The sequence below is a fragment of the Symsagittifera roscoffensis genome, chromosome 1 (genome assembly GCF_963678635.1).
Source record: "Symsagittifera roscoffensis chromosome 1, txSymRosc1.1, whole genome shotgun sequence".
Lineage (NCBI taxonomy): Eukaryota > Metazoa > Xenacoelomorpha > Acoela > Convolutidae > Symsagittifera > Symsagittifera roscoffensis.
In genome coordinates this window covers 27,346,258-27,371,537 of record NC_087062.1, presented here as the reverse complement: position 1 = coordinate 27,371,537, position 25,280 = coordinate 27,346,258, and the positions used below count along the sequence as shown (strand labels likewise).

The window sequence follows — 25,280 nt, the reverse complement described above, 5'->3', positions numbered from 1 at the left end:
TCTGAATCTTAACAGGTTATGGGCCCAGATTTCTAAACTTTTTGATTTAATAATTATTTGATTTCTGTCAGAGTTTTTTTTAGCTTTTATCTAGCCTTTAGCAAAGCAGAGATGGACTTGAAACTGGCTGGATTCAGTGGAAAGTCTGAAGATTTTCCAGCTTGGTCGACGAAGTTTGTGGCACTGATGCATACCAAAGGCCTGTTCAGGACTGTGATGGGCAATGACGATCTACCAGAAGCTGAACCTACGCTACCTGAGAATCCGAATGCTGACCAGATGACGGCGTACAACACCAAGATGCAGGAGCGAGCTGTGCTGATCCAGCAGAGGAAAGACAACCGAAACACAGTGTGGTCACATCTAGCTCTGGTCCTGAACAACACCACACTGATGTACATCAAGAACGACTGCGTGGCTGCGGATGGCTATGGCGATGGGACGAAGGCCTGGAGACTGCTGCAAGAGAAGTTTTACAGTGTGGAGAGGCCTACAGTGGTCAGTCTAGTAGGCCAGCTTGCGAAGCTGCGCCTAGGATCAGAGGAGGATCTCGATGACTACTTCGTTCGAAGTCAAGAGCTGATGACGCGGCTGAGTGAAGCTGGGGAAGCAATTACGGACACACTCTTCAATGCGCTCGTGATCAACGGACTGCCTGACAGCTTTGAGCATTTCGTGGTGCAGGAGAGCTTCCAGCCGGCCAAGACTTTTACAGAGCTGAGAACGAGGTTGAGGAACTATGATGACTCGAGACGAGCTCGATGTGGAGAGAAGACTGGGAATGGACACATAGCTATGCAAGCTGTGAGGAAGAAGAAAGGAGCGTCGGGTGGTGGCTGTTTTGTGTGCGGTCAGAAGGGTCATTTGGCAAGAGATTGCAGATCCAGAAGTGACAGTGGTCAATCTGGTGCTCGAGGCAGTGGCTCGAATGAAGCAAGTGGTCCAACTTGAAGGAAGCAAGGGTGGTTCAAGTGTGGACAACAAGGACACTTTGCAAGGGACTGCAAGCAGGCAAAGACAGGGTTCTTCAGTTGTTGTGCAACAACCTCAATGAAGGGAGATGATCTCATTGTGGATACGGGATGCACCGATCATGTAGTGCGCGACAAGGCTGTCTTCTCAAGCTTTGAGAAATGGGATGAGGGGACAACAGTTGAGAATCCGAACGGTACAATATCAAAGATTGAGGGCATAGGCTCGGTGGAAGTGGACATACGAGACTGTCAAGATGTGACGAGGAGCTACACTTTCCACAATGTGCTGTTTGTGCCGAGCTACAACGTGAATCTGATGAGTGTGAGCTCAGCAATAGCTAGAGGGTCTAGTTTCAGCTTTACATCAGACTCTTCTCATCTTGTGGCACCGGATGGTCGACGGCTACCAGTGAAGCAGCGCGGCAAGCTTTTCTTCCTGGAGTGCAAGTTCAAGAGGAACGCGATGACTCTAGCTACGAAAGCGAAGATGGAGACAAGTAGTGCAATGCTGTGGCACCGAAGGCTGGGGCATCTCAACAAGCATGATCTAATATCAGTTGTTGATGTCGGCGAGCTAGGGTTCTGCGAAGTGTGCACAGCTTCGAAGATGCACGAAGTAGCAATGCCAAAGAAGACAGAGAACAGGGCAACTGCAGTGGGGCAGCGGGTCTTCAGCGACATCCAGGGACCATTTGAAGTTGCGAGTATGCATGGAGCGCGCTATGCCGTGAGCTTCATTGATGACTTCAGCCGTCTGGCAGTGGTCAAGTACCTGGTTAAGAAGAGCGATACTCTTTCGAAGTTCAAAGACTTTGTAGCTGAGCACGGAACACCGAAGTGCTTGAGAACTGACAACGGAGGTGAGTATTCGTCGAATGCTTTTCGGATGTTCTGTAGAGAAATGCAGGTGAAACAGGAGTTTACAGTACCTAATACTCCGCAACAGAATGGCGTGGCAGAGAGGTACAACAGGGTGATAACTGAGATGACTCGATGTCTACTGGCCGATGCAAAGCTCTCAAAGATGTTCTGGGTACGAGCAATGTCAACGGCAGTCAGGGTTCGCAACTTGTGTCCTACATCCAGCAATGAGCATCGCATTTCATCAATGGAGATGCATTATGGGAAGCCATCGAAAGTCAACTACCTGCGAGTGTTCGGATGCCTGGCGTACTACCTGGACAGAGGAAACCGGCGGAAACTGGATCCGAAAGGCAAGAAGAGCAAGTTCATTGGTTATGACGAGGAGAGCAAAGCCTACTTGCTGATGGACCTGGAGACAAAGCGAGTGGTACGAGCAAGAAGCGTGACGTTCAATGAAGACATCATTCCAGACGACTTTCTGGTAGACAGTGAGCAGTCACAAACACTGGGTCTATCAATCGAGGGATGCATTGATGTAGAGGAAACTAGCACGAAGACCATCACTGAGTCTACCAATAAAGCGAATGATAGTGGAGCAGCAGCTTCAGTGGGGGTTACGGAAGATGACCCAGTCGAGACTGAAGAATTGGAACCACCTTCCACAGAGCCTCCAGAGCAGAGGCCAACAGAGATTCCAGAGCAGCGGTCAACTAGAACGCGGAACCCTCCCATCCGATACGGACTGGCTTACACTCATGCTTCAGTGATAGCACAAGAGCCAAGAAGCTACTTGGAAGCAGTATCTGGACCAGAAAGGGAGCAGTGGCTAGCAGCTATGGCTTTGGAGGTGCAGTCACTGAAGGCAATGGGCACCTGGACACTTGTTGATAGACCAAATTCTCGCAAGGTCATTCCTGGACGCTGGGTGCTTGCTGTGAAGAGAGATGCAATGGGACAAGTGGAGCGGTTTAAAGCCAGATACGTGGTGAAGGGTTTTATGCAAGTGGAAGGACTGGACTTCAATGAGACCTTTGCGCCAACCTGTAAACCAGAAACAAAGAGAATACTACTGGCTTTGGGAGCGCAAGATGATCTTGTACTTCATCAGATGGACGTGAAGTCAGCCTTCCTCAACTCGCCGTTAACAGAAACTGTGTATATGGAACAGCCCGAGGGGTTCAGCAGCGGGGACAACCAAGTGTGTTTGCTACAACGCAGTATCTATGGGCTGAAGCAGGCAGGAAGGGACTGGTACCAGACGCTGAGCACGTTTCTTCTGGAGACTGGTTTCACTCGAAGCACCAATGACTTCTGTTTGTTCACGATGAGGGGAATGGATGATGCTATGATCTATGTTCTAGTATGGGTGGATGATATCATCATTGGCTGCAAACTGCAAGCAGAAGTTGACAGGGTGAGGGACCGATTCACTGACCGATTCAAGATGGATGATCGCGGTCCATTAGCCTGGTTTTTGAAAATGCAGGTCAAACGGGCACCTGGTTCTGTCACTGTGAATCAGTCTCGCTACATTGAAGACTGCTTGGAGCGCTTTGGGTTGGCTGACTGCAAACCAGTAGGGACACCAGCTGATATCAGCACTCAGTTGACGAAGAAGGACTGCCCTGGAGCGGGCTCAGAAGAAGCAGTGGCAATGCAGCGTGAGGACTACAGAGGCATAGTGGGCTCGTTATTGTACATAGCCAAGCAAACGAGGCCAGACATCCTAGCTACTGTGACTCAACTTTCACGGTTTCTGGAGAATCCTGGGAGAACACACTGGGTGGCTGCTAAGAGAGTACTGCGATACCTGAAAGGAACCAAAGATCTGGAGCTGTGCTACATCAAAGATCCTGATGGGTTCAACCTTTATGGTTCAGCAGATGCTGACTGGGCTGGTGACGTTGATGACAGAAGGTCAACAACAGGCTACAGTTTTCATGTGCAGCGGTCAGGAGCAGCAATCAGCTGGAGTACCAAGAAGCAACCTACTGCAGCAATATCTACCAGCGAAGCTGAGTATCAAGCAATGGCAGCGGCTGTTCAGGAAGGCCTCTACTTACGATCCCTACTCAATGAGATGGATATGACGTGTGATGGTCCAACTGTGATCAACGAGGACAACCAGAGCTGAATCAAGATGTGCAAAAATCCCGTAATGCAGAAGCGTACAAAGCACATTGATGTCAAGTATCACTTTGTCCGAGAGCGGGTCGAGGATGGAACATTTGCGCTCGAGTACTGTCCAACCGAAAACATGGAGGCTGACTTGTTGACGAAATCCCTGAGCAAGGCAAAGGTGGATCAACATCGTCGAACGCTGATGGGTTGCAGCCTGACATTGGACAAAGCCAATTCAGCCTGAGTGGGGGTGTTGAGGACAGACGAGCTCAATGCCAGACTAGTGAAATACCAGACCAAACTCAAGGTCAGACTTGAGCAATAGAAACCTAATTAAAGTTCAACTGGTATAAAACTCAATGCACTCAGACAAGGTCAACTGGTCTGCTGGTATTTGATAAACTAATTATTTAACTGGTAATTAATTAACTGGTACTATTTGATGCTCAGTTTGTCGTGTCATTTTAAAAACACAATCTCAATTCATTCTTCAACAATCAGTATCTCTTCTCTCTCCTCAGTTGAAACCTCAGATAACTCTCAAACCTCTATCCCCTAGTCCTACTTGCTCTAACTCTGAATCTTAACAGGAGTGTCTTGCTTAACCTTCAAATTTATTTCACCTCGCAATTTAAAAGTTTTATTTAAAATGTTCAATATAGCTTTTATTGTTTAATTATTATCATACTGCTGTATTCAAACCAGTAAATAATTGGATTGATTTTTCGATGATCTCCAATTTCCTTTCCGACTCTTTAATCCAAAAAAAAGATTTGTTCTGTACTTGGCAAACTATTATCATTTTTTTTAAAATTAGCTAACAGCAAAAATATTCCATTAACTTGATATACACTCCTAAGTTAAAACACTAAATTAGTCTTTTGAGTGGGTATGTCCAGAACTACATCATCATCAGGCGCACAGACCGTTTTAGCCCTGAAAAGCTGAGGATAAATGACATTGCGTACATTGGAAGTGGGTTTCTTCACTCGTTCCTTGATATCCGACTTCAAACTCCTCGTCTCTTGTTCCAGTAGTCGGCATTCCAGTTTCAGTTTCTCAATGTTGAACCTGAAAAAGATCAAGTTGGACTTTGATGTTCGTTAACAACAAAAAAAATTAATTAGTAGAGTATGTCGTATCAAAAATTTCTTTAGTTACTGTTCCAAGCTATTGTTTTTTAACCAATGAATTTGATCTATAAACATCTAAACAAAGAATACAGTCAAAACTGAGTCACACTGGTAGATTCGGATTTAGGGGGGCGGACGCCCTCTCCCGTCCGCCCCTCAGGGATTCGACCCCTCACCAACCAAAATGTCCTCCCTAGGTTATTATTTTATGAAATCCATTTTAGGCCGACCACCCCTTGAATTTTTCTAAAGGCGCCTTTGGCGCCAATATATACTAATATCGGAGGGGGCTGCGTGCCAAAAAAAACGCAATTTTTTGGTCAAGTTTGTCCAAAAAGTGCCCAAAAAGGTTTTTTACTTGTTTTTTTTTTCAAAAAAAATTGCCTGCGGTGCAAAATCTTAGGTCAAAATAGGGTCTTTATAGTGTCGTGGGAGTGCTCGGAAAAAATCCGCCCCTCTACACAGGAAAACATATTTTTGACTAATGTTTTCTTATTACATTGTTTTTGTTGTCCTTTGATTATGCGACTCATTATTCTAATTTTGTCATCAACAGCCCCCACTTCAACATCCCTCGCCTCCCCTCTCACACTGTTCTTTACCTTATGACTCCGTTCTCCTCGGCCATCCTGGTCCAAGAACTGTGCACATCCCCCATGTAGTCCTCGGCAGTGTCCGCCACCATCCGTCTCTCCCCCTCCTCCCTCTCCCGCATCATCTTGCCCCTCTCCTCCTCCATCAGCTGCAGAATGTCATTCGTGTGCTTCTCATGTCTCTCAGCCGACGTCACCTGTGACAGAGTTCGTGAGGCGACAATACCTTAAAAGCGACATTTGGTCGAAAGCGACCAGTCGCACTTCTTCGTATAAGCTACAACTCGCACCAGGCGGGCATCCCTTCAAGAAAAAAGAGGAAAGTCTGTTTGAGCCTCAAAAAAATTCGGTAATGACTTAAGAGCCATTTAATTTTATAGATCTAACCAAACAATATCATGAATGTAACCGTTATTTTGTTTAGTTAGTAATTATGAAGTTACTCAAGTCATTGTACAGGTTTTTAAGGCAGAAAACATTACTTTTCCTATTTTTGGCTAATATCATAATAAGGTGTCTCAGGCTTAGGACTATGTTAGGAATGTGTATTTAACTTTGCTTTGAATTGTTTAAGTTTCGTCTTCGACTCCGACCTACGACTTTTATTTTGTGGTTCAAATTATGTTTCTGATATAAGTATGGTGATAAATAGTACCCGCATCCAAGTTTAGGCTCAAGCAATCAATTACAACGGATAATTCTGTGGTTTTTGACATTGCTTTGTAATTACACCGGAACTAGTTGTTTAAAAGATTTTCAATCGATTATAGTCGTGATATTTTCCAAACTATTATATCTCTTATAATCCATTATAATTGATTTCAGTTCATACGGAAAAACTCTTGGTATTGATTATAATCGATTAAAATCTCTTATTTTGCAGAAATTTTGTCACACCAAGAGTATATTTTTATTAATTATATTTTAGGTTAATATGTTTCGATAAAAAAGAAAATGTTCACAAGTGAGATCTCTTGTCACACTTTGGTTCATCCGAACACCGCAAAACAAAAGTTTCATAGAAATCCCTTCATTTTAGTTGAAAGATTGCCGCGGTAGGTGAAAATCAACTCTTCCAAATAAATGGAATCTCTACAATGTCCTGATATTTTCATGGTTAAGAAACATTAACAAGTGCTCTATGAAATCAGTTCTATTTGAAAAAAAAACGAAAAAAATGGAAACGTTAATTTGAAATGATTTAAAAATTTCTGCAACAAACTTCCCAATTTTTAGATAAATCAACGTTTGTTAAAATCATAAAATAAAGCAGTTCAGATGCAAGGTAGAAGAAAAAATTGGCAAACAAAATAGATTAAAATTGTTTATAAACAATCGGAATGGCTTTTTTTCTAACAAATAAATTAGTATTAAGGATTAAAAAAATCGATTTCAATTGTATAAAAATGGATCAAAAATCAATCATAACCGATTGAAACGTTTTGTAATTCAGTGTAATTTGTTTTGAAAGCGAGATTAATATGATTTTTTACTAAATTATAATCAATTTTTTTCTCATTTTGGTAAGAAAGGTACTAAAGTCATTTTCTGATTAATTATTAACGCTTGAAAATGAATGCGGCTATACTAATAGCTTTATTGTGAAGCCAGAAGCTCATAAACGTTGTATCTCGAGGTATAAAGGTTCTTTGAGATATCGAAGGCTCAAGATATGACTCAAGTTTGGCGTGCTATGATAAGTTTTCTAAATACCGTTTGAGAAGTTTTCTAGGCTTTCGAAAACTGAGACCACTACACAACAAATTACTGCATCCTTTTTCTTTTTGTACATACTTTTTTGAAAACTGGTAATCAATGAAATGCAGGGTCAGGTCATTGCATGCTTAATTATATAGTAAATGGCATATCTCATTCAGCATGCGTGGTTAATCAGAATTTGAACACATTTATCGGGGTCAAATACAGACTACTGAAACAATCAAAAGGCTTTCAAAATGAGTTTTTTTTTCGAAAATTCATGTGACCTTGATTCTTGAGCTAATTGGGCGGCACCATAAGTTTTGAACTTAGTTTTCAAATCACTCAGTTTAAGGTTGGAAGTTTGTTTTTCAGCTGAAACTTAATCCAAAGCGAAAAAATCGCCGAATGAATTGTTGTGGTTCTTATTTGATATTTGATTTTAAAATGACTTGAGTTTTACTCTTAGTATGGATTTCAATTCTAACATGTTATGGAAACATCCTATTAATTGAAACAAAAACTGAACACTAGGGGTGGTGGGAGTGAACTTTAAGCTCAGGCGTTTTCTTTTCTAGTGCTCAAAAGTGTATAACAAGTTGAATCGATATTGATACCACCTTAACGCCGTTTAAGATGCAATTTAAGCTGTAAAACTATGCAAGGTGTGTCTTGACGAGGGAAACTGCTTCAAAATTTTTGACTTCTGGAACATTTGGATTGGCATTTAAAAAAAGATTTATTCATAGCTCCTCTTTCACTGAATTTGACAGCAAAACTTCCTTCTTTGAAGTTAATTAACTGCTTGACAAAACTTGCTCGTCTCAACAATAATTAGAACTTCAAAAACTTCTTAACTAATTGAATTCAAAAGATTCTACACAACTAAAAAGAGAACTTCACAGTTTTGAATAATTTATTTTTAAGTTTCTGATACATAAAAATTGGAAATTGAGTTTCTAAAAGAGAATTTTTAAAAATATGACTTTCTTGATTTTCGGAAATTGTCAAAAATGTTAAACTGGAAATTTTTAGCTCCTTTTTGACCCCATTTTTAAAAATCCTATAACACCTTCAGTTGTTTGCTTAACGCATTGAAATTGAGATGAACTAACTCAGTAGCACTTTTTTCCAGAATACGTAATTAGTTTGGCTGTTTAAAATTGCTCAGTTGAAAATCAGTAGCGGTCCACCACGGCATATTTCGGTTTTTTATCAAATGTCAATCAAAAATTAGTACTATGCAAGGGTTGTTAAACTTTTATTTTTTCTATCAAATTCAAAAATTATTTTTCGTATAACTTAGAATTGAATACCTTCTTGGAAAGCAAGACTTTGTTTTAAGTTAATAATTGCAAAATTCCAACATATTTAAGCTTTCTTCAGCTCTCTCGAGTTGTGCGCAATATCTGATTAAACCATCAAAAATAGGTCAGATAATTGGAAACTATAATTAATTTTAACTGTATTTTACCATCTCATTTTTGAGCTGTTCGATCTCTGAGTTGTTTCTGAAGAATGCGTCCTCTTTGTAGGTGAGGAGAATGGAGTGCTGCTTCTTAGCTTCCGCCAGTTTGGCTTCCACCTTTTGAACCTGAAGAGGAAAACGTGGACATTCACTTCTATTTTACGGCTTCAGTCATGACAATGGCAATACGTTTTGGATGATTAAGATTCCAATTTCAGATCGTAGTTTAGTTGTTTCTTTTTAAATGATTTCTTTTTGATTTTTGAGTTTTGAGTTTTTCAGCTTACTAATTTGGCGGCATATTCATGTCAAAAATGTGGCAAAATTAGGTCCGGCAAAGAAAAAAGTTCAAATGTCGTTGACATAGCCGGGCCCATCTGCAGGTTGCAAATTAGAAAATTGTTCGTTGAAGCTGATGGTACGTCGTCGTTGATTGTAATGGTCATCTAGTTGTTAGCTGTCGTTGATCATGTTGGTCATCTAGTTGTTACTGTGGTCCAATACTCGCGAGAGTTTGACTGCTGGTCGGTGTAGAATCCCCCTGCTAGTTTTAATTTCGCAGGAGCAAACGATTCCGTCTGCACCTGGGAAAGTACGAAACACCCGTCCCAGGGGCCAAAGACCTCGAGGCGTTAGGTCTTCCAGTATCCATACAAGGTCTCCTTGCTGAAGATTTTCCACTTGCTTTGTCCATTTCGTTCGGGTCGTCAAGGTTGGCAAGTAGTCTTTGAGGTATCTGTTCCAGAACTGTTGACGCAAGGCTTGAGCTTGTTTCCAAGTTCTCTTGTCCGTTGTGTGGCGAGGGAGAAACAATCCAGGAGGCAAATTGTTTGTTGGTCGTCCTAGTAGAAGGTGATTAGGTGTAAGGGGCTCGTCGTCGGTTGGGTCTGATGAGGCGTGGGTTAGCGGGCGAGAATTCATCATAGCTTCAACCTCGCACGTGAAGGTTGACAGAGTTTTGTCGTCCAGTGTCCGCGTTCCAATGACTTTGTAGAAGGCAATCTTTAATGTTTTTATGAGGTGTTCCCATGATCCACCAAAGTGAGGAGCTGCAGGTGGGTTGAACTTCCAGGTTATTCCCAGTAATTGGCATTGATTGTTGAAGTCATTGCTGTGTTGAATCTCAGAAAGGCTTTCCTGTAATTCCTTGTCAGCTGCAACGAAGGCTTTTCCGTTGTCAGAGAAGATGATCCTGGGTTTACCGCGTCTAGCGATGGAACGGCGTATGGCTTGTAGAGTTGAGTTTGTGTCGATTTGCTGGCATATTTCTGAATGAACTGCTCGCGTGACGAGGCAGGTGAAGAAGAGAACGTATCGCTTACTGTACTCGTCGTTGTTCCGCGTGGCAAAGGGTCCCAAGAAGTCAATTCCTGTTGAGTAGAAGGGGTAACTGTTTTCCGATAAAGGGAGTCGTTGTAGGGGTAGATCTGCCCTCAGAAGCTTCACTGGTTCCTGCCGAAGGCGTCGGCAAGGTATGCATTGTCGAATAGTTTTCTTCAGATGCTTGCGTGATCTTATGATCCAAAAGTCCTGCTGAAGAATGCTTCGTGTGTTTATTTCCCGACAATGGGAACTTATTTCGTGTGTTTGCTTCATGAAGAGTTGTATTGGGTAGTTTTCTGCGTTCAGAATGACTGGATGTCGGCTGCAAAGTAGAAGCGGGGCTTTCTGTAGTCGTCCTTTGGCACGTAAGTATCCGTGATCGTCGATGAAGGGGCAAAGAGGTTGTAGAGGGCTGCGGGGTGGAATGTCAGATTTCTTTGTCAGGCATGCTTTTTCCTTGGGGAATGATTGATTCTGTGAGTGTTTAATGATCCATGCGAATCCTAAGGTGAGGTGTTGAAGTGAGAGGCTCTGGCCTGTCTTCCTTTTGATGTTTTCTGCGAAGAGAAGAACATATGAAGTAACTCTGAGTGCTCATGTCCAAGTGCTAAATCGGTTGAAGTCGATTACTGATGTTGGCGGTTGTGGGTCGTTGTCTGTCAGATGAATGTCGGCTGTAGGTTGTGTTGGCGGGTGATTAGGCCAATCTGATGATGGTTTTAACAAGAAGTCTGGTCCTCTGATCCATCGTGAATCGGTAGTCATGTCACATGCTTTGTAACCACGTGTTCCGTCGTCTGCAGGGTTGTCTTTGCTGGGCACGTATCTCCAGTCCAGTGAAGATGTTGAGTCCATGATGAAATTCAGGCGGTTGGCAATGAAGATCCGGTGTCGTTGATTCGGCGAGTTTATCCAATGAAGAACTGTTGTACTATCTGTCCATAGTGTCGTACTGTCGATTCGTATGTCATGTTGTTCTTTGATGAAACGAGACAGTTTAGCTCCGTTAGTGGCGGCTTGAAGCTCGAGATTTGGAATTGTCATTCTGCTGATGGGTACTACTCGGGCTTTTCCAATGACGAACTTGAGTTCCGTTGTGTCGTCGTCATATCTGATTCTGAGGTAAGCAACTGATGCTAAGGCAAGTTCGGAGGCGTCGCTGAATAGATGGAGTTGGGTTTCCAGTATCTTCCTTTCTGGTTTGAAGTAAATACGGGGCAGACAGATGTCGTTGAATTGGCTTCGCTTGTCTCTCCAATCGTTGAGGTCTTTAAATGCTCCATGTTTAGAGGTTTGTCCCATTGAGGTCCATTACTCCAGGCAAGTTGAAGTGAGTGTCGTAGTCGAATTGTCAGTGGCATCGTAATTCCAAGCGGGTCAAAGATTGAAGAAGCAAACTTCAATAGTTTGCGCTGCGTTAAGTCATTCTTGTCAATGGCGTGAAACTTCTTTGCTTCCACAAGAAAGACGTCCGTGTCTGGTTTCCATTTCACTCCAAGAACTCTTTCGAGGGGTCGTTCCTTCTTGGCGAGGCTGTCGCTGTTTTCCAAGTGGTTCTCGTTGACTGTTGTGAGGAATTGTTGAGAGTTTGAGGTCCATTTTGTGAGGTTGAAACCTCAAAGGCTGAACATCTTTTGAAGGTCGTTCATTAACTGTGTCGCTTCCGTCGGTGTTGAAACGGCTTTGTATAGGTCGTCCATGTATATGTTGCGTTTTGTGATTTGCTCCAAGGCTGGATATTTGTCGGCATTGTCCTTCGCACATTGTCGAGTGGCGTAGCAGGCAGCACATGGTGAGTCGGTAGCTCCGAAGATGTGGCTGGTGTATTGAAAGGTTGCGGGTTGGTCCGTGTTGTCCTTCCACAGAAATCGCAAATACGGCTGGTCCTCTGGGCTCACGAAGACCTGCATGAACATTGCTTCAATGTCGGCAGAAATAGCGATTTGGTCCTCGCGAAATCGCATAACGATTCCAGTAAGGTTTGTGAGGAGGTCTGGTCCAGTTAGTAGGTTGCTGTTGAGTGATACTCCTTTGTAGATGCTCGATACATTAAGGACTCGGCGTACCTTGCCAGGTTTATTGATGTTTGTCACTGGATGATGAGGAAGGTACCATTTTCCTGTTGAGTCTTCATGAGAATCATCAACTTTGACTATGAAACCTTTCTGCAAGTCGGTGTCGATGGTCTCCTGATATTTCTGTGCCATCTCGATGTTTCTCTTCAGTCGTTGGAGAAGGCTGGCGAGCTGCTTCTTGGCAAGCCATCTATTTTTTGGCAGTTGTTGTCCACGTTTCCAAAGCATTCCAACTTTGTAGTGACCATTGGGCAAGCGGGTTGTTGAAGATTCCAAGATGCGGAGAGCTTCCTTGTCGTCTGTTGAGAGGCTGCGTTGGTCAGTTGAAATCCCTTCGGCGTCCATTTTCATCCATTCAGCTACGTGGCGAAACAGTGTATCGTCTGTCGTGAAGTTGATTGTGTTGATGTCGTTGGGTGTCGCTGCATTGTCTCGTCCACAGAGAGACAATCCAAGTGGCGTTTTCCATCCAAGAGGCACATTTTGTTTTGAATGGATTGCTTCTGAAGGTGTCACGAGTTCGGCGAAATCGCATCCAATGATGATTCCGATTTCTTTCGAGGGCAGTGTGGCTATCCGAATGTGTTGAAGTGGCTCGTTCCTTTGGCAGATGGAGTTGACGAGTTCAGGGTTGAATTGGGAAAGATTCCAATCCATTATGACGTCCATGTCATTTAGTTGAAATGGCTACTTTTGCTGGTTGCAGGGTCCAATCGCGATCGTCATCTTTGTAGAAGCTGTGTCTGATGATGTCAATGCTTGGTTTAGCTGGATGGTGTCGTCTAATTGCAGATCTGGTTTGAGTTGGAGGGCGTTTGATGATTTAAGCAATGTCAGTTTGCTTCCACAATCAAGCATTGCATAGGCATGAACTCTCTGTTTGCCATGAGAGATCGTTATTGGCAGGGTCGGAATGTGGCGAGTCGATTTCCTTCTGCTTATGCTGGTGCTGCAGTTGGTGGTGTCGTCATGTTGTCTGGAGTTCCGGTTGGCTGTCTCCCTCTGTGTCGTCGAGTTGTAGGTGCTGCTGTTGTGCAGAAGTGTGTGGTGTTTCTTACTGCATCCGTCCGTCCAGCAGGTTTGCGTTGATTGACAGTCGGCGAACTTGTGGGGGCTGAGGCAGTTGAAACATAGTTGTAGGTCCCTGGATTGCTGTAATCTGTCCTTTGGGTTCATTGCGATTCTCCGGGCAAAAATCTCGTCGTTGATCCTTTTGTCCAGATTTATGTTGCTGCTGGCTGGGTTGCTGGTTCCGGTTGTTCTGATTGGCGCGGTGATCTGATGGTCCATGTTGGTGGGTGTGACCGTTGGATGATGATCCTTGAGTGTTGCTGCTGTTGTAGTTGTTGCTGCTGCTGCTGTTTCTGGTGTTGTTGTTGTTGTTGCTGTTGCTCGGCAAATCGCTGCATACTTCGGTGTAGATGTTGAACCAATTGGTGAGGTCGATGAGTGATGGTTGTCTGATGGTGCATTGCAGATTGTATCTATTCCATTCTAGTCGGCAAGTGGTAGGCAGTTTTGACAAAACTGTTTGGACATTTGTCGTAGAGTGTAGATCGTGCTGGAATCCAAGTGTCGTGAATGTATCGACCATTGTCTGTACGAAGTTGGCGAGGTCCTTGTAGCTTCTGGTATGTCGTAGATTGGGGCCGCTGATGGCGTCGAGTCGTCAAAGGAAGGATGTAACTATCTTCGTCGGGTTACCAAAGTCGTTTTCCAGTCGCTGAAGGGCTGCGTCATACATTGCTCCATTGCATCCATATCCTCGGATGAGAGATTTGGCATCTCCGAATACAAGTTTCTGCAGATGTGTCATCTTTTCCGAGTTTGTCATGTCGGTGCTGATATGGTTGCGTTGAACAGTCCTATCCAATCTAACCATTGTTCAGGTTCTCCGTCGAATATGAATGGTTTGACAATGGGCACTGATTTCCTGAATGTCTCCGAGATCGTTTGATGATGGTTGTGGTCTGTCGGCGCTCTTCCAAGGTTGGTCGGAATCGGAAAATAAGTTGGCTGGTTCTAATGTGCTGCAGGTTGATGTGCTGCATGTTGATGGACTGCATGTTGATGAGGGGGAGGTCGGTTGATATTTGGGTGAGTTGTTCCTGTTGGTCCCCTGCAGCCTGCATGAGTGAAGGCTGTTGTTGATGATGTCGGCATGTTCGTAGGGTTGTATGCTGTCGTGGTTCCCAGAAATCCTTCCTGGTACGATCGTATGGGAAGTTGTGTACATTGGTGAGTCAGGGTCGGCTGGCTGGAGGTCCAATTTGTTGCTGTTCGTTGATCTCCTTGGTTTGTTGGCAGTAGTGCTGGTTGTGCTAGTATCAGTACTCCGTTGATGTTTGTGATACCCTTAGCTGTCGTCTGGTGTCCACTGAACACGTTTTGGGGGGATGATTGGTTGTATTCTGATTTCCAATCGTCAAGATGGGTCTAAAGGCGCTATTCGGATTATGTGTCCTCTGTTGTTGGCTTGAAGGCTGGTTCTGTAGTTGGCTTGAAGGCTGGTTCTGTTGTTGGCTTGAAGGCCGGTATAGTCCATGTGGGGGGCTAGCTGTCTGGGGAGCAAGAATTGGGTGTGTGATTTGCTGTCCAATCATTTGACTCTGAGCTGCTTTTGAAGTTGCTGTCGGAAGAAATATTGGCGCTGAAACATTTCTTTGTCAGTTTGCTGGTGCGTTCATCTGCTGATTGAAAACTTGGATTTGAGTTCCAGGGTTGTTGAAGATTCCAAGATGCGGAGAGCTTCCTTGTCGTCTGTTGAGAGGCTGCGTTGGTCAGTTGAAATCCCTTCGGCGTCCATTTTCATCCATTCAGCTACGTGGCGAAACAGTGTATCGTCTGTCGTGAAGTTGATTGTGTTGATGTCGTTGGGTGTCGCTGCATTGTCTCGTCCACAGAGAGACAATCCAAGTGGCGTTTTCCATCCAAGAGGCACATTTTGTTTTGAATGGATTGCTTCTGAAGGTGTCACGAGTTCGGCGAAATCGCATCCAATGATGATTCCGATTTCTTTCGAGGGCAGTGTGGCTATCCGAATGTGTTGAAGTGGCTCGTTCCTTTGGCAGATGGAGTTGACGAGTTCAGGGTTGAATTGGGAAAGATTCCAATCCATTATGACGTCCATGTCATTTAGTTGAAATGGCTACTTTTGCTGGTTGCAGGGTCCAATCGCGATCGTCATCTTTGTAGAAGCTGTGTCTGATGATGTCAATGCTTGGTTTAGCTGGATGGTGTCGTCTAATTGCAGATCTGGTTTGAGTTGGAGGGCGTTTGATGATTTAAGCAATGTCAGTTTGCTTCCACAATCAAGCATTGCATAGGCATGAACTCTCTGTTTGCCATGAGAGATCGTTATTGGCAGGGTCGGAATGTGGCGAGTCGATTTCCTTCTGCTTATGCTGGTGCTGCAGTTGGTGGTGTCGTCATGTTGTCTGGAGTTCCGGTTGGCTGTCTCCCTCTGTGTCGTCGAGTTGTAGGTGCTGCTGTTGTGCAGAAGTGTGTGGTGTTTCTTACTGCATCCGTCCGTCCAGCAGGTTTGCGTTGATTGACAGTCGGCGAACTTGTGGGGGCTGAGGCAGTTGAAACATAGTTGTAGGTCCCTGGATTGCTGTAATCTGTCCTTTGGGTTCATTGCGATTCTCCGGGCAAAAATCTCGTCGTTGATCCTTTTGTCCAGATTTATGTTGCTGCTGGCTGGGTTGCTGGTTCCGGTTGTTCTGATTGGCGCGGTGATCTGATGGTCCATGTTGGTGGGTGTGACCGTTGGATGATGATCCTTGAGTGTTGCTGCTGTTGTAGTTGTTGCTGCTGCTGCTGTTTCTGGTGTTGTTGTTGTTGTTGCTGTTGCTCGGCAAATCGCTGCATGCTTCGGTGTAGATGTTGAACCAATTGGTGAGGTCGATGAGTGATGGTTGTCTGATGTTGCATTGCAGATTGTATCTATTCCATTCTAGTCGGCAAGTGGTAGGCAGTTTTGACAAAACTGTTTGGACATTTGTCGTAGAGTGTAGATCGTGCTGGAATCCAAGTGTCGTGAATGTATCGACCATTGTCTGTACGAAGTTGGCGAGGTCCTTGTAGCTTCTGGTATGTCGTAGATTGGGGCCGCTGATGGCGTCGAGTCGTCAAAGGAAGGATGTAACTATCTTCGTCGGGTTACCAAAGTCGTTTTCCAGTCGCTGAAGGGCTGCGTCATACATTGCTCCATTGCATCCATATCCTCGGATGAGAGATTTGGCATCTCCGAATACAAGTTTCTGCAGATGTGTCATCTTTTCCGAGTTTGTCATGTCGGTGCTGATATGGTTGCGTTGAACAGTCCTATCCAATCTAACCATTGTTCAGGTTCTCCGTCGAATATGAATGGTTTGACAATGGGCACTGATTTCCTGAATGTCTTCGAGATCGTTTGATGATGGTTGTGGTCTGTCGGCGCTCTTCCAAGGTTGGTCGGAATCGGAAAATAAGTTGGCTGGTTCTAATGTGCTGCAGGTTGATGTGCTGCATGTTGATGGACTGCATGTTGATGAGGGGGAGGTCGGTTGATATTTGGGTGAGTTGTTCCTGTTGGTCCCCTGCAGCCTGCATGAGTGAAGGCTGTTGTTGATGATGTCGGCATGTTCGTAGGGTTGTATGCTGTCGTGGTTCCCAGAAATCCTTCCTGGTACGATCGTATGGGAAGTTGTGTACATTGGTGAGTCAGGGTCGGCTGGCTGGAGGTCCAATTTGTTGCTGTTCGTTGATCTCCTTGGTTTGTTGGCAGTAGTGCTGGTTGTGCTAGTATCAGTACTCCGTTGATGTTTGTGATACCCTTAGCTGTCGTCTGGTGTCCACTGAACACGTTTTGGGGGGATGATTGGTTGTATTCTGATTTCCAATCGTCAAGATGGGTCTAAAGGCGCTATTCGGATTATGTGTCCTCTGTTGTTGGCTTGAAGGCTGGTTCTGTAGTTGGCTTGAAGGCTGGTTCTGTTGTTGGCTTGAAGGCCGGTATAGTCCATGTGGGGGGCTAGCTGTCTGGGGAGCAAGAATTGGGTGTGTGATTTGCTGTCCAATCATTTGACTCTGAGCTGCTTTTGAAGTTGCTGTCGGAAGAAATATTGGCGCTGAAACATTTCTTTGTCGGTTTGCTGGTGCGTTCATCTGCTGATTGAAAACTTGGATTTGAGTTCCAGGGTTGGAGTGCGGTGACGTTTCATGAAGTTGAGCTTCTGAGTTCGGTCTTTGTCCCACTGTTGCTGTCAATTGCTGATTGTCGATTTGGAGTTGAGTTCCATTGTTCAATTCTATAGTCGTTCCTTGAAGTTGAGCTTCTGGGTGGTTCGGCTGAAGGTTTGAACTTTGGGACAAGTCGGCGTTCGGCTGCCTCAATGAGAGGTTTGATTGAGGAAGGAGGTGAGTTCCATGGGCAGTTTGAGTTCCAAGAGTTTTTGTTTGTTGTTGATGAATGCGATGATCCAAGGTAATTGGCGTCGCTGTTAGATCCGGGGCGAAGTAGGAGTCCTGAATTGTCCTGGGCGGAATTTGATCTGTGGCTTGAAGTAGCGTTTAAGATTGCTGGCAATCCAGAAAATTGTGGCAAATCGTCCGGGGTGTCCTGGTCCATGGTGACGTTTTGTGTAGTGGTACTACGGGTTAAACTTTCCGTTTGGCGTCGAAGGGGAAGATTTTCCAAGGCTTGTCGTATTATTGAAGGCGTCGAGACGTTGCTGGCTACTCGTGATGAGTTTAAAGAAGACGTGGCAGTGTTGTTGAGGGTACGCTCGTATCGTTTTGATTGTAGTTGGATCGTTCGGTACAAAACTTTCAAAGTTTTCATTCGTTCAATGATTGAGTCTTGCTGGTCCATTCCGGTGCGTATTATCTTGACTGCTTCGTTATTGGCATCGTCAAGCAAGCTCTTCAATTCCGTTAAGAAATCGTTTATGATCTGTAGTTCGTCGGAATCGCTTATGGCTTGGTTAATTGCTTTTGCTAAAAATTCTACGTCTGTTTCTATGACTTTGAAAACAGCATCATAGGTTGAATTCATATTTAATTGACTATTTTTCCTAAACTTAATTCACGTTTTGACGTGTCAGACAAAATGTAAAATGGCCAATATGTAATTCCTTTGATTACATGGAACCCTCGCAATTGTATTGTAACAAAAAAAATGATTTTGAGTTTTTTTTTCTTTGGAAATTACAATCCAAAAAAAAGAAAAAAAAAGTAAACAATATGATTACTTCGTTGATGTGTTCGTTGATGTGTTCGTTGATTTTTCAAACAAAAAAAACCTTGGTTTCGGTTTCTTTTTTTAAAAACTATTGTGCGCCAATGACAATGGCAATACGTTTTGGATGATTAAGATTCCAATTTCAGATCGTAGTTTAGTTGTTTCTTTTTAAATGATTTCTTTTTGATTTTTGAGTTTTGAGTCTTTCAGTTTACTAATTTGGCGGCATATTCATGTCAAAAATGTGGCAAAATTAGGTTCGACAAAGAATAAAATTCAAATGTCGTAGACAAGTCATAAGGCAAGTGTATTATTCTCAAAAGGAACAAGAAATGAGAGTAGGACGATTGTCATCATTGTTATGATAATTTATGGTTTCATCGACACTTTCTTATATAATCTGGAGGTTTCCCGGGCTGAAGTGTTCGACCCATTTTTCGACCGAACTTAATCGAACACACGAATGATGTCGGACCCAAAATCCGTGGTCAAAAACAGCCCTCCGAAATAGCATTTTCGAAACATATTCGCAAATATGAGCAAAAATTTGAGTACAAAGTGTGGTCGAAACATAGTCGATCACAAAGACGAACACAAATTTGAAACTTTATTGAGCTATACTCGAAAACACAAATTCGTAAAACAAGTCAAAATATAATCGAGCAGAATACCTAAAATAAGTCAAGCGTTCAAATTTCGAGTTATCGGATTTCGGTTTTTTTTTGCTGGAAAATGTGTTAGCAGATGCAACTAGGCAAAAAATATAGAATAATTTAAGGTGCCAGTTAGCATTGTATATGTGAATCGTATACAGAAGCCTGTACGGTGAGGTTTTAAAATGAAATCAAGGCTTTTTTGGTTGAGGAGTAAATATGCATGAAAACCCTTTATTCGCAGTTTTAAAGAGGTAATTTTTTTGAAAAAAAGTTTGCCTTATTTTGCCTTAAAAAGGTTGCTTGCAACTTTTCGAATAAAACGTTCATTTTGCGTATCTCAGTACTATAGCTGAAAACGCCAAAATCCCGACCTCAATCCGTTCCTTTGCCAGTTCCCTTTCCACGAATATCTTAGTCTCCTCCACTTCTTTGTCCAACTGTTGCTTCTGCATCTCAAACAACTTCTGCCCACTCTCTGCTGCCCCGCGGAACTTCCCGTACTTTACAATGAGGTTGGAGACGTCCTTGTGAACTCCTTCCTCCATTTTCACCATGCGCTCCTATCAACAAACTTTTACTGTCAAAACTTTTTTCAGGTTTCAAAACTGATTTGGCACAAACTGAAACCTTCGTTAATTAAAACTTTTTTTAATATATTTAACGGACATTTTCTAGAAGTTAAGGGAAGTTTCTAGAAGCACATCGGATAATTTCGTCAAGCCGAACGTCGAACTGAAATTTTCAAAATGTATTTTTTTTGACGAACTAGTAAAAGCTTTTGACAAGCTAATTAATTCACTATCAATAAAAAATAATTTTAGGTAAATGAAAAAAGGTTGACTCTGATCTTCAGAGGAAAAGATTGATTTGACAAATTATTAATCAGGTGTGTTTATTATTTTATCGAAAAAAGTCCTTGTTCGATTGAGAAGATGAAATAAAAGCAAAGGCTCTTTTTCAAGACCCCTCACAAATTTGAAATTCAGGTTTGAAAACCATTTTAATGTTGTCAACCTAACAAACCTGAACAAATTTGCTCTTCATAATTGACATTGTAACATCACGCATGCAGCCTTACTAGTACATTCAACAACTATGCAAATAGATTTTTGAAGTGGGGAAGAGGAGTTTAAAAGCGCCATAATAAAATAGTGTGCCGTACCTGTTCGGCCATATTTGACTCCAGTAACTGGTCCCGTCGTCTTCGCACTTCGTTCAGGTGCTTCTGGGCTATTTTGATCTGGGTCCGCAGCAGACTCAGTTCCCCCGCCAACTTCTGAGCCTGGATCTCTTCTGTCCTCAGTTTGGTCCGGGGCAGCCAGGGGTGCTGGCAGGCACTGCTGCATGCTGTGGTTGGTCTTCCGAATTTGGCACCATAGCTGGGAGAAAAAAATAACTAAATGTTACCTTCTTAAAACTTCAGATTCCTTGAAGCCTGTGATTGTGTTAAATTCCTTCTTTAAGTTTTGAGCTATATTTCGATGCAAAAAACAGGAACAACCGAGCGTTAGTAAGTCGAATTACTGTTATCGGCTTGTAAAAAACAATCAACAGAAGACTAACTGAGGCCGGCGATTTTTAAGTAGAAAACTAACAAGCATAAATGATTGATAAGTACAAAAAAATTGATTTCATTTCAGATTAGTTAACAATTTTCGAGACAAAACAAAACAGGTATATCCCCAAAAATTCACGCTTTTGCCAGAAAATTAGTTTAAAAAAACTGCACGTTCATTTCAGTTTCATTTTTTCCCGCCAAAAATCTGATTGCCACTTACTTGTCAAGAAGCACATTCGGCATTTCCCTAACGAATCTTCGAACTACACTTTTCTCGCCTGGCTTCCGCCGAGAGGTGATGCCGCTGCTCTGCTCGGGTTGAGGTTGTTGTCGCGACCACACATCGTAGTTCGTGTTCTCCAGTTGACTCTCTACAGCCGAGGGAAGCGCCGGTAACTTAGTGGCCGAACGATTGTCGTTTTTAGCAACATTATCTGAGTTTGGCTCTTCGGCTTCTGGGTTGTTCTCGGACAACCGCTCGGAAGGCGCTGTCCTCACGAGTTCACAGTCAGGTGCAAACGAAATCTGTTTTTCTAGCTTTATTCGACTCATGATATCTCGAATTATTATTGAAAATTATTGAGAAATATTTCAAATCATATAACGTGAGCTGATGATGTGTCACATACTGTAGTTTTTTTAGCTGTATATATTTTTAGCCATCTTAATGCGTTGTATGTTCTCTAAAATGTGTAAGTCAAAACAGAGTAGCTTCGATGTTTATTGCTATTGCTTTGCTTCAACAAACGATGCGTGTTTTAAACGTAACAGCGGCGCTCTCTTTTTTAACGCACGGAATTTGAGCAAATAAGACCATCATCAACTTGTATAGGTATAAATCAATGCAGGTGCTTATAAGCAAATTGTTACAAAAAAGAATAATGGCTCAAGCACACTGCAGACGAAATAATGTCGAAATAACGTCTCACTCGCACGACAGATGTTTCTATAATACTAAGTGAGAACTCAATTATCACAAGCGCATACTAACAAAATACTGTAAACTGGTACAACCAAAAACCGCTGAAACTTGAAATACAAATATATCGATAAAGCGTGGGTTTTAATTTTTTTTTAGAAATAAAAGTAATTCGAAAAACATTATACTGACAAAAGATGAGGTAGCTACACGGGAGCGGATTGGGGAAGGGCGCGAACGCCTCTTTTTCCTCTTTAGAGAATGAGATTCGATCCCCTGCCGACCCAAAGCCGTTTTTGGCCTGTTTTTTTTTTCAAAATTTTGCCTCCGGTGCACAAAATTTGACCAAAACAGGGGCTTTTTAGTGCTTTGGAGAGCTCGAAAAATCAGTTTGGTCGACCTAAAAAAACACTCGCCCCTGTGGCTACATATTCAATTTTCAGTTTCGTTTCAACAAATCATCTACGCTGAGCTCTTGCAAATCCACACGCCACCCAACATAAAAGAAATGACTGCTGTTCTGGGCATCTAAACTCTTTTTCAAAAGCGGTGATGAAGTGGTAACGTCTCCGCCTCTTAATTTAAAAGTTGGATGTTCGAGGCCCACTAAGATCCCTTCTCGTTGCTTGAAACTGAGGCAGCATTACCCAGTCCAGAAAAATAACAAAAAAAAATTGAATCTAGTTCTTACCCGGGCTGACCTCCATAGACCGAAAATGCTAATCATACAATTCCATAAACTAAGTCAATGAAAAAAAATGAATCATACAATTTTCATATTTTTTGCAAAAATAGAGTCATCGAATTTTCGAAGCAAATTTTTCTTGTTTTGGCATATAAGTCGAGGTAATGTCATAAATAAAAAAAAATTTTGTCAAAAAAAGGCTATCAAACCATTTTCATTACGAGGCCAAACTGTGTGTTTTTTGAATTTTAAGCTGATTCCGCAATAAGTACGCTCCCTTTTTAACTGGAAACTTTTTAACTTTTTGTTTGCCTTAATCAATGAATGATTAACTGGAAACTCAAATTAAAAGAAATCATTTTTGAAAGTTTTTGAATGACAAATTTAAGACAATTTAGGCCGTTTCCATTGAATCGAAATTGCTAGACGGTAAAACCTGTGGCGACTCTGTTTTTGAGTAAATAAAGTCTCTGTCGATTGTGTTTGGTTACGGACACCGCCTAAAAATTTTGAGAGAGATTAAACTTTAAAACTAATCAATTTTTTCTCGGCTTTTGGAAAAATGCTAGTCATCGAACTTCCATATATGAAAAAATAATAATTATATGCCTTTGATTTACTTCACTTCTGGAAATGCATGAAATTGTATGGCTAGCATTTTTCCATTATTCAACTATTAAAATGCTAATCATATTATTTCCATATCAATACGAGGCCAAACTGTGTAGTTTGTGAATTGTAAGCGGATTCCGCAATAAGTAAGCTCCTTTTTTCTTCTTTTGTTCTTTCTTTTTCTTTGATTGTTCTGACAAAGTTTTAACAAGTTGAAACACTTGTATATAGAACCCAGGAACACACAGACACATATAAATTGTGCATACAAACTGCGCGCCTATCCAGTGCACAGTTTGGTCTCGTAATGATTTGGAAAATTTGCGAATAGCAGTTTTTTGATGGCGACACTTTTTCTAAATAGTTTTGAAATTGCACCAAAATGTTTCGAAAAACAAGTTTTAAACTTATACAAATATTTTTCCAAAAAATTGCACTCAAATGGTAAAATTTTGTGTGCATAACGTAGTCCTGGACACACAAAAAATGAGTTTTTTCCGTTTCTCTGGACAACTGTTTTCAAAAACGCTTAGATTGCCTATTTATTTTGTATAGCAAGTTTTGTATGCCTTGATTGTTCTTTATTCATTATATCGTTTGTGCCATAGTTTGATACTTTCATTAGATCGTTTGTGTATGGCAAAATTAAGACAATTCAGGCCGTTTTCAAAGAATCGAAATCGTGGAACACTAAAACTTGCAGTGGCTCTACTTTTCAGTAAGTAAAGTCTGTGTCACTTGTGTTTGGTTACGGACACCATGTAAAAATTTTGAGAGTTAAATTTTAAAAAACTTTTTTGGTTTATGGAAAAGCGATCGTCATACAATTTCCATATATGAAAACTTACTAATCATATACCTTTCATTTATTTTACTTCTGGAATTGCATGAAAATTGCTTGGCTAGCATTTTTGGATATAAGAAAATTGTATGATTAGCATTTTTGGTCAACCCGGGTGAGCAGGAGTGCAACAGCGGTTCGTCGTGATGAGCTGTACAGCTTGTTTGTTGTTCCTTTCCATGTGGATATACGGTCTGGAGTTCTACACTAAGAGTGAATCAAATTTTTGTCGTTCGTCATTCTACTTAAAATCAAATTGATTGATGAAAACTTTATAAGTAAGTATACTGACTAGTATAGTTGTATAATCTATCATATATTTCTTCATTTAATAGTTGAATAAGAAAGCACCTTCTAAATCAATATGGCGCTTGTCAGAAAAAATTTATCAATTATGTGGGGAAATACCAGTAAAAGTTTGGGTAAAAATCGACGTTAAAGATACAAGTGCTGTGTATCAATCATCAAATTGAAAAAATCGAAGCTTATAAAACTTTGAAGTAACTGAACACAAATTCTTTTCCCTGCTACTTCTGGTTTGCTCTCTTTGCAAGTGAGAGAGTGCACCAATGCATCACTCTCTCATTCGAGGATTGCGCCCTCGCTAGCAGGAATTTGGTGGGGATAGGAGCCCCGTGGTACAAAAGCAGACCCCAAAGGAGAAAAAAACGCAATTCAACACTGGTAGTCCCTGATAGGCTGCTAATGTGACCAGGAAACAGAGAAAGTACGAGTGGAAAACAGCACAAGCAGGGCATCTCAGAAAACCTGGGAATCTGAAGAAGCTTGTGAAACTCGAGGAGCTAGTTATACTGTGGAAATTTGTGGAACTTTTGGAAAATTTGACTGAAGGATCTCTTTTGCGCTGAAAAGGCTGCTGGAGACGTTCGCGCAAAGGTGAGCGGAGCAAAATTGCAGTAGAAGACCGAATTTCTCTACCCGGGGCACAAGATGACAATTGAGAAAGCGTTGGAACGCAAAGTGATGCTCACTTATGAGACAGGTCATTCAATGAACCATCAGTAAGAAACAGTACAATGATCATGCATGTCTAATCTGATGGTTGCTTTAACAGTGAGAGAATTGAGAGCACTCGAGAAACAAAACAATCAGCAGACTATAGCCAAGGAGGAGGGGAAGTGAGCAGAAGCGTCGAAGTAACCACAAATTCAAAGGACCTTGCAAACAAGCAGAAACAAAATAGAGGAACTCAGAATCCCCAAAAAAAAGAAACATTTGTGAGAAACCTCAATCTCGTCTCCGAAAAAAAAAGATTTCTCATTATTTATCAAAGAGCCCAGAGTTTTTGTAGGAAATGGGTGACAATTTTGGCTGCAGGTTATGACTGCATGCAGCACCGACTACAATTCCTGATAAAAACATATAATTTTTTGAGAGAGAAGAGAGAGAAAACACTTTATTGTTGCATCAACTTTTGCAGTTTCAAAACTGATTGTGGATGGAACAAGTGTACATTATTATTAAATACGTGAATAAAAAAAGGTTTCATAGGTCACTGAATATATAAGATTATTTA

The 25,280-nt window shown here is 42.1% G+C and overlaps 2 protein-coding genes across 2 annotated transcripts; one reads left to right on the top strand and one right to left on the bottom strand.

Annotated features, from left to right (window-relative positions):
* Positions 1-111: 111 nt before the first annotated feature.
* LOC134854957 (uncharacterized) lies at positions 112-951 on the top strand. The gene has a single exon (XM_063871365.1). It carries the CDS (start codon positions 112-114, stop codon positions 949-951), a length of 840 nt encoding a protein of 279 aa, XP_063727435.1.
* A 3,792-nt stretch (positions 952-4,743) lies between these two features.
* Positions 4,744-21,467, bottom strand: LOC134842056 (uncharacterized protein C20orf96-like). Its single transcript, XM_063858214.1, has 6 exons — positions 20,907-21,467; positions 20,291-20,507; positions 19,500-19,688; positions 8,858-8,977; positions 5,695-5,882; positions 4,744-5,030 (listed from the first exon to the last, which is right to left on the bottom strand). Exons 1-6 carry the CDS (start codon positions 21,236-21,238, stop codon positions 4,820-4,822), a joined length of 1,257 nt encoding a protein of 418 aa, XP_063714284.1. The 5' UTR covers positions 21,239-21,467; the 3' UTR covers positions 4,744-4,819.
* Between the last annotated feature and the right edge of the window lie 3,813 nt (positions 21,468-25,280).

Bases quoted from the DNA above. Each gene is read 5' to 3' on its own strand.
- LOC134842056 (XM_063858214.1), bottom strand. From the start codon at position 21,238: ATGAGTCGAATAAAGCTAGAAAAACAGATTTCGTTTGCACCTGACTGT. The intron at 20,508-20,906 runs GTAAGTGGCAAT...TTTTTCTCCCAG, and splicing joins CCGAATGTGCTTCTTGACAA to CTATGGTGCCAAATTCGGAA. The intron at 8,978-19,499 runs GTCGGGATTTTG...TTTCCTCTTCAG, and splicing joins TGGCAAAGGAACGGATTGAG to GTTCAAAAGGTGGAAGCCAA.
- LOC134854957 (XM_063871365.1), top strand. From the start codon at position 112: ATGGACTTGAAACTGGCTGGATTCAGTGGAAAGTCTGAAGATTTTCCA.